This window comes from Ylistrum balloti, unplaced genomic scaffold, assembly GCF_031769215.1.
Source record: "Ylistrum balloti isolate Yb309-2 unplaced genomic scaffold, AGI_CSIRO_Ybal_v1 Utg370190, whole genome shotgun sequence".
Classification (NCBI taxonomy): domain Eukaryota; kingdom Metazoa; phylum Mollusca; class Bivalvia; order Pectinida; family Pectinidae; genus Ylistrum; species Ylistrum balloti.
Window position 1 is genome coordinate 643,589 of NW_026782170.1, and position 8,580 is coordinate 652,168.

General features: G+C 34.5%; 1 protein-coding gene across 1 annotated transcript; it reads right to left on the bottom strand.

Moving 5' to 3' along the window:
- Nucleotides 1-332: 332 nt before the first annotated feature.
- LOC132551276 (testis-specific serine/threonine-protein kinase 2-like) lies at nt 333-1,397 on the bottom strand. The gene has a single exon (XM_060215401.1). It carries the CDS (start codon nt 1,395-1,397, stop codon nt 333-335), a length of 1,065 nt encoding a protein of 354 aa, XP_060071384.1.
- Between the last annotated feature and the right edge of the window lie 7,183 nt (nt 1,398-8,580).

Genomic DNA, 8,580 nt, shown 5'->3' on the forward strand with positions numbered 1-8,580 from the left:
ACAATATAATTAATATTGTATATAATAACTAAAATTAAAAATACTCTATATGTGATCCGTAGAGAAAAGTTTGATGGAGGCAAGACACGTGGTCCCACTTTAAAAAATGCAAGTTATATTATACATATTCCCGCTTTGCTAGAACTATGAACGACATCAATAAGAAAAATATAGTTTATTTATCTAATACTTAAACTTACAGTGACTTCTGTACCGTGGCATAATCAGACATGACTAGACTCTACACTGTCATGGACAAAAGCTATATTAATATTAAACAATATATTACAGTACATACTATAGATTTAAAAGTATGATTGTTTCTGATCATATCACGTGACCTCACTCAGCCATGGATGTGCTAGGACTCCTTCTATAAAGAGCCTTTGATCAGTTTCAGCTTCAAGCATGTTATATATAAGGTCCTTACAATCGGGATGTAGCTTGTCCACCACCTGAAGTGGAAACATGACCTTCTCAATCACCCCATTTCTGCGCATTTTACACAAACCCATGTCATCATAAGGCATGGTTGCACACATCATGATATAAAGGACACACCCGAGGCTCCAGATGTCATTCATCTTCGGATCGTACGGTTTGTTGAGCAACAACTGAGGGGAGGCGTATGCCATGCTGCCACAGTATGATGTACTAGGACATGGTTTTCCGTCAACGAAACGAATACGTTTGGCGAATCCAAAGTCCCCGATCACAGGAGTTTTGTCCTTCATTAGGAAAATATTTTCACATTTAATATCCCGGTGTGATATATCGTTGTCATGGAGATACTTTACTCCACGGGCGATTCCTAGGAACATTTCGCGTGCTTCCGTGTCCGACATATTGCCATTTTGTCTAATATGGGTCAGTAGATCACCGCGCACAGCATAATCCATGATGATGAAAATGAGTCCTTCACTCTGAATGATTTCATGGATGTTGATGGCGTTTTTGTGACTTAAACAGATAGAAATGCTCAGCTCTGTCGGTAGGAAGTGTTTAACGTATGTAGTATTAGGACGTAAGTTGGTGTCCACAATTTTCACTGCAAGTATCGTGCCATCACGCTCCCTTTCCACTACTCGAACTGTCGCGTACGTACCGTCCCCGATTTTTGGACCCAAACGGTAACCCTTGTCTGACACGAGGTCAGCCATGTGCATGAATTGTCTGGCAGTGCTTTTTGGCCGACCATTCCTATGCAAAATGACTTTTGGGCGAACTTCCTGTGTTGAAGGAGGCGTTCCTTCTGGAGAGCTAACGCGGAGAGTTGGGGAACCTCCACGGGGTGTTGGGGAACCTCTGGTGAGTGTTGGGGAACCTCTTGTGGGTGTTGGAGAGCCTCTGCAGGGTGAGGACGACCCGCTGTTATCAAATAAAAGCCGTCTGTTCATCGATGTCAAACATCGCGCAGTCTTGGTTACCAAGATCTGTCTTAAAGATTGACGTCATAAACAGTATGTTATTGTGACGTCATTTGTGTTGGGATTTTTATTGACTGATGTTTTGTGACCTCACAATCAGTGATTATTTGTTTGGCTGCTCTTTGCATATTATAACTAACAAAAAGCCATATGTTTCTGAACTAGAAATATCTCTAATCGGGATCCAACCTTTGATTGATATTTTAACAATTACATATTCAGCTTAATATTATACTGGAATGCCAGATTTGTGCTTCCACCGACGATACCTAATGATATTGTTTATTTAACGGCATTCTCTGCTGTATCATAGCTAACAGTCGACAGGTTTGTTTGCAAAATTTACAGCCGAATAACAGCCTTGGACACAATATGAATGCACAGACCGATTCGTTTCACAGCGAGTCATGAGAAACATATACGTTGGACCTACATTTGAGATGGTACACTCTATCGCGGAGTTATCGCGGTTGAGTCCGTTCGACAGCGCCAAATAATTCAACCACTGTACAAACGACAAATGACTTTCGTTGAAAGCGCGACAAATGGTAACTTATGGAATAATAAAAAATGGGTTATCAAAGGTTTCGAATGTAATATTGAATTTTGTTTGATTTAAACATGATATATTTGAATCATATATATGTAATGGGATTGGGAACAGATTTTTCAGCACATCATAATAGTCTTTCCCTAGTAATGTTTGGAGAGAGAGAGGGAATATGTATTGCAAATACACATTTGCGTATTAAATCCTATTAGAAACTATAAAGCGGTCTAACTCGATTCTGGCGACAATCCCTATTAGTGGTACTTCATCAAACGTATTGTCCTTCTCCGTGTCCCTGTTCATACTTCTGGTATAAAGATATCACAAACATTAGGAAAAACATGTAAAATGTCTTATAAATGTATACAGTGTATATCGTTGCCTATCATTGTTTTGATTTGTCTTATAGTAAAAAAGAGGAAAATATGAGGAAATAAGAGAAGATATCTGGATAGCAAAGTAGAATTAACTCGTGTTTAACATTAATAGTAGGTCTAACGAGATTTAAACATTGTTCAGTGTAATAGTTAAAATAAAGAAGGCATCTTCAACAGAATATCCACACTAACAATACTTATAATTAATCAAATTACAAGAAATATCTTTTTATTATGGGTGTTTAAACCCGTTTCTCCTCTGTCACCAATCGGATAGTAGAAAGGAACTGGTATATTTCTTCAGTTACGAAAGGAGTTTGGAAAGGTTGAATATGATACACATTTTCTGATTTCATTGTCTAACTGGTTCCTTGGTCGGATTGTACAGTGAAAGAAGGAATATCCACACTAACAATACTTATAATTAATCTAACTTGTAAGTTTCGAAAGGAGTTTGGAAAGGTTGAATATGATCATTGTCTAACTGGTTCCTTGGTAATTAGTAATTAGGTATAGAATAATTTCATCAATTGATTTTAATTCAGGACACTTATAAAATCTCCGATAAGATTAAGATATCAAACGCTACATGGAACGCAATAGGTAAGCATTGGTTATGTTCATGTGATAGTAAATACAGAGCACCATACTTTTTATGCAAACTATCAGATTTAAGGAATCTGAATCTGTCACATATCTCTGATTTTTATAAGTCTGTCATATCTGCATGGTCAGAACTACAAAGATCGAGTTGGCCAACGTGTAAAACCGAAGCTCTTCAACAGTTCCTATTTGGAAACCATTTATTTCAGTTTAATAAAAATCCAATTTTCTTTTGTTCCTTTACGAAAAGCGCACTTTGTACTGTCAACGATATTTGGGACAATGAAAAAAACTACTTTAAGGAAGATAGGATAATTTACAATTTACTTACAGATAAGCGCAATTGTATAGCGAAACTTTCCAGAATAAAGCGATCATTTGCAGATAAGATTCTTAAATTATTGAGAAGTAATGAAAATGAAATGGAGCAATGTGCATATCCTAAAATTGATGTTGACTATGATTTGATTGATAAGAGCCATCGAAATCCCGTTTAAAAAGTTAAATTGAAAACCTTGATGATGAAGTTAAATAACAACAAGCCCAAGTGTCAAGTTAAATGGGAATTTGAATTTCGAAAACATTTTCAGTGGAACCAGATTTGGAATAATATTGGTTTATCGATTACTACCAAGAAAATGAAAGAATTTCAATGGAAATGCATTCATAATATAATATATACAGAATCTAAAATAAGCAAGTTTGGGAACTCTAATGGGAAAGGTCATTTTTGTAAAGTTTGCGACGAAAATATTTACCATCTCTTTTATGGATGTGTACATGCGAAAAACCTAATTAATATGTGTTGTCAGCTAGTAGATTTTGCTATTCCAGAATACAGAGACCAAATTTCTGAGGAAGTCATAATGCTTGCTTTTAATGGAAATAAGGATTCGATTATATTTAATACGATAATTATAACTACAAAGTGGAGCAGAAACAGGTAAAAAATTTTATAATTCATTAATAGATAATCTATACTTACATGTATATATTAACTCAAAGCAAAATAAAACATTTCCACTACATGAAGCACAATATGTCATTAATCACTTAACAGAATAAGGTATTTTTTGAAAAAATATAGTGATGAGATGGTGTTTATACGCATTAATAGTGTGTGAAGGTGTAAAAATACAGAATGGATGCTCTTGCATGAAAAACAAAAGAAAGTTAATATATATATTGTCTTTGTGTTGTCTTATATGTTATCTCAGAGCAATATTATGTCAGACTTGTAAACAAGTGTGACCGAATAATTGGTATTTACTTTTGAATACAACTCTTTGCAGGGTCAATTAATATCAAGTAATAAAGTGTTTTGATGACTGAGTTAAGAAAGAATGTAGGAATTACAGAAAGAATGTAGGAATTACAGAATGAATGTAGGAATTACAGAATGAATGAATGAATTACAGAATGAATGAATTAATGAATTACAGAATGAGGGTGTGGGGGTGGGGGTTGGTGGTATCAAACCGATAGCGATAATGTTCCGTTGATTTTGAGGCTTTGCCAATTCTCAACCCTACAGTAAAAAATCAATTTGTCGACAACATGAAGCAGTGTTTGTTAGTTTTTCGCCATTTTCTCCCTGATGCTGCCTATTGTATAAGAGTTGGTGACATTGTGCATATTGTGGCATCGGGTTCATGCTCGATCCCGATAGTTTTCTAGAGACAGAGTGGTTTACAATATAACTAGATATTTAACTATTTAAACATCCGTATACAGACTGCTTTTGGCTTATATATTAGAATACCCGTAGAATCGAGGTGTCTATAAACACCACGTACATTACATATTTTGTAGAACGTCCTTCCAACGATAAGCCTCCTTCACTTATTTGTTTTATAATATTTGTAGTTTTCTACAATGCAAGAATGTCACAGAGATTACTAGCTCACAACTCCCCCTCCCCTCCTCTGTACTCGGGGATGACTTTTCCTATTCTGAATTTCCGGAATCCCGATGAGAGATTGATAAGGAAACCCGCAGGTTATCCATCATTTAGAGTACAGCTGTGCAGACGATGTAAGAAAGTGTTGCGGTACGCGCAGCTCGCGGCAGCTGCTATTTATAATAATCTGGAACTTTCTGCAGGATATCTTGAATATTGCACAGCAGAATGTCACTTATAACAAACAATAGCTCACAACCTCGATCAACATACAGGGAATAACGTAATATTGAATATTTAGTGACGTAAAATAGTATTAGCACAATCTCAGGTTTCGTGTCAACATGACATGGTGAAAATATAAGTAGACTGGCAAAATTTGGAATATTGAATTGAGTATTTACATATAACTAGAAAACAATTAAATATTGCTACGTTTGTATGTGGCAAAGAAAAAGTTGGCTGGTATTGATTTATGCAAAATAAAGAATTTGAAGTTCTTCTGATGTCAGTATCAGATTACGAAAAACAAACTGCTTTTACAATAGAAAAATCCAGGTGCATTTACAAGTATATTGGGAATATGTCCTTCTAATTTTCGTAAGAAATAAAACCTATTGTTAAAAATACATGGAAATTTGAAAGACATATTGCCATTTCAGTCGAATCATGTATTAAGTGTACTATAAACAGTATTAATGCGATTCCGGAGATCAGTATGGTTTATAAAGATATCCGTCAGTATTTAGTTCTTAATTACTTAGAGACATGTACAGGCTTTACGGAATATGAAGATTAGTTTAATATTGAAATCAGTTCTTTAGAGTGGACAGAGAAAGGGAGGGGAGTTATCCGTGCCAATGACAAGACAAAATGTATAATCAGGATTGTATGTTGATGGCTAGAAGGTAAAGTAACTGAGGGTTCGAGAGGAATTAGTGAAATCGTTCAGATTTTTTAGGAGGATTATAAAGTTTGGATATTCAAGTGTTAATCAACGATTGTTAATTGGTAATTTCCGAGAAAGTGGATCAGTTTTAAAAGTATAATTGACAATATTATATCTTTGTCGACAAAACTGAGAAAATATAGATAATTGCTAATCTTGTTTGCTTCCTTACAAGAACACAGTGGGCTTTCATGATTTCTTCAGTATAAATATGATTTAAGTTAACCGTATACCTTTCTTAATTTAGCATTAAATTTTAGCTTATTAACTGAAGAGTAAGGAGAAAGGTGACTACAACATACCCGGTTAGAGCATCCTGGTTATGTTAAATATGTACGATTCTGTTAACAAAGAAAATTTTGATTATGTTGAGGAACAAGGCCTTGGACCTTATTATGAAAAGAAATGTTTGCGTTGTCTACGTTTGTCCTCGAGAAGAAGCCAAACTTTGTTAACATTGATTAAGTTTCGTGCAAAGAACAAGGGATATAACCCACACACCCAAGGCACCACGTATCGCGGCGATTGCTTCCCTTTGGCGGCACTGAGACAAATTGGTAAGAACACAAAATAATTTTTTTTAATTTTTACACGAAAGATGGAAAAAAAAGTTAAGGTGGTTGACTGTTTCAGTGTCAGATAAAAAAATCAATCTGTTAAAAATTGTGTCCGTTATATTCGTTTTAGAAATATAAACTTAAAATAAACTACCAACTCAAAATGTTGAACAGGACAAACTGCTTCCCAGTTGGATCTAGGTCTCTGGTCAGGCATGATCTTACCGCATCAACTTTGATGGAAATTCCAGGGTGGATTTCAATTGAACCTCAACGGATGAATAAAATTATTGGAAAATACTGCTTTTGATTAGGCATTATAACATCAGAAAATATTTTGTCTCATTTGAATTAAATGTGTAAAATTAGATCGCGTTAGTGTTTTGCAGATCTGAACAAAATGCCAAGGTGACAGAGTCTAAAACTGGTATAAGACGGCGATAGTTATGTTAAAAACAAACGAAAGTAATTATGGGCCTGTTGGAATCGATTACGTTCTAATGTAATTTTGACCATACAATCCGCATCTGAAACCTTTGTTTCCCAGACAATGGGACGCACACAGGAAATAAATTTTCTTTTGTAACTTCAAGAACATTTCAAGCCAGATAGTAAATATTTTTCCAGGCATGTATATGTGCTTAATACACTGTATTTACATAAAAATGATGTGCAATATCTGTTATAGAGACACTTTTTTCACGATATTTCGTATGTGGAAGGACGTTATGTGCGATGGAAATTACTTCTTGATTTTATGTACTTTGTTATAAACGAGTAGAGCTAAATCAATTCATAATAAACATAATATTTATAGTTTTGTAAAAGAGGATCTCGCGATATCTCGTGATGTTTTGTTTTCCACCGATATGTCAAGTTAATGTGTTTCACGTTAAAACATAAGCTGAATACATCGAAGGAGTTGCTGAAATCTCGTGTTTGACCGCAACACAAACAAAATTGCATATAAAAATAACACTAATAAATTAAAATGACGAATCATATCGATTACATTGATCAAACGGAATGTTATTCAAATTTTTAGTACCACGGATTTACAAATAACTTTCTTCGATATATCGTGATATTTCCGTTGTGAATAGCTCAAACACGCATTTTGTTTTTTTTTTAAATCTAAATTAAACAGAAAGTAATTCTCACAAAAGTTAGCGAGATTAATTCGAAAATTGAGATTTCAACTGTACTGTTTGTTTTGAATAGATTAATCAGGAACTTTAGGAGAAAAATGGTATATAAACACAGCTAATTAACTCTAATTGATATAGTACTTCAATTCAATATATTCCTTCATACAATCATCAAACAGAAAATATCAATTTATACATTGTAATCAGCACGTGTCGAGACAATCATAACAATCACATATCAAAATACATACAAACATGCATGTTCTTGCCAGGAAAAGTAGAATCCCTCTATTATACGTTTCTTATTTTACCTGATATAGTTGACTTTCATGACTTGATCAAAAAAAGATTTAATTATGTTGGCGTGCTAGTATCGCATTAAGTACATGGTATATCATTACATCAGGCTTGCAAAAATAGACACACGGACTTGTTGCTTGAACATTATGAACATGGTTTGATGTTGCAACAACCAAGCAAATGGGTTACACGTTACAAAAGACTTGACTTATTGAATGTTAGTTCTAAATGCAAGCCATACATCGCAATGAGAAATATAATGTACGAGTTCAATGAATCCGAGATTTGCTCTTTACTATGTATTTGAATTGGATAGAAGCATGGCCGCTGTAGAGGAAAATGTCTTTTTAAAACTGCAGTGGTTAATCAATTTCTAATCCTAATCCGTCTTTTCCTTAGTGTAATGGATTTCTTTAAAATATAGTTAACACTAGATGTTGAAACCCTTCCGATGCGAACCTTGATCAAGAGTCTTCAGTTGTTAATCCTCAAATTTTAGTTACTACAGTTATGATTAATTGTTCTGTTCAAATATATTTTCAAATTATGGATTATCTCGCAGTTTTATTTGTTTAAATTAAATCCAGGGATGTCTTTATCATACGTCCCTGAAACAAATGTGTAGCCTATATGTAGGTTACAACAGCTACCTATATCACCCTGTCTGTACGGGTCTCCGAGTAAAATAGTACCTACAACGTCGGTATTAGTAATTTGATAAAATAACTCATCCATGATTACTTGAACGCTAAGGGGACGTAACCCATGG

Bases quoted from the DNA above. Each gene is read 5' to 3' on its own strand.
- LOC132551276 (XM_060215401.1), bottom strand. From the start codon at position 1,397: ATGAACAGACGGCTTTTATTTGATAACAGCGGGTCGTCCTCACCCTGC.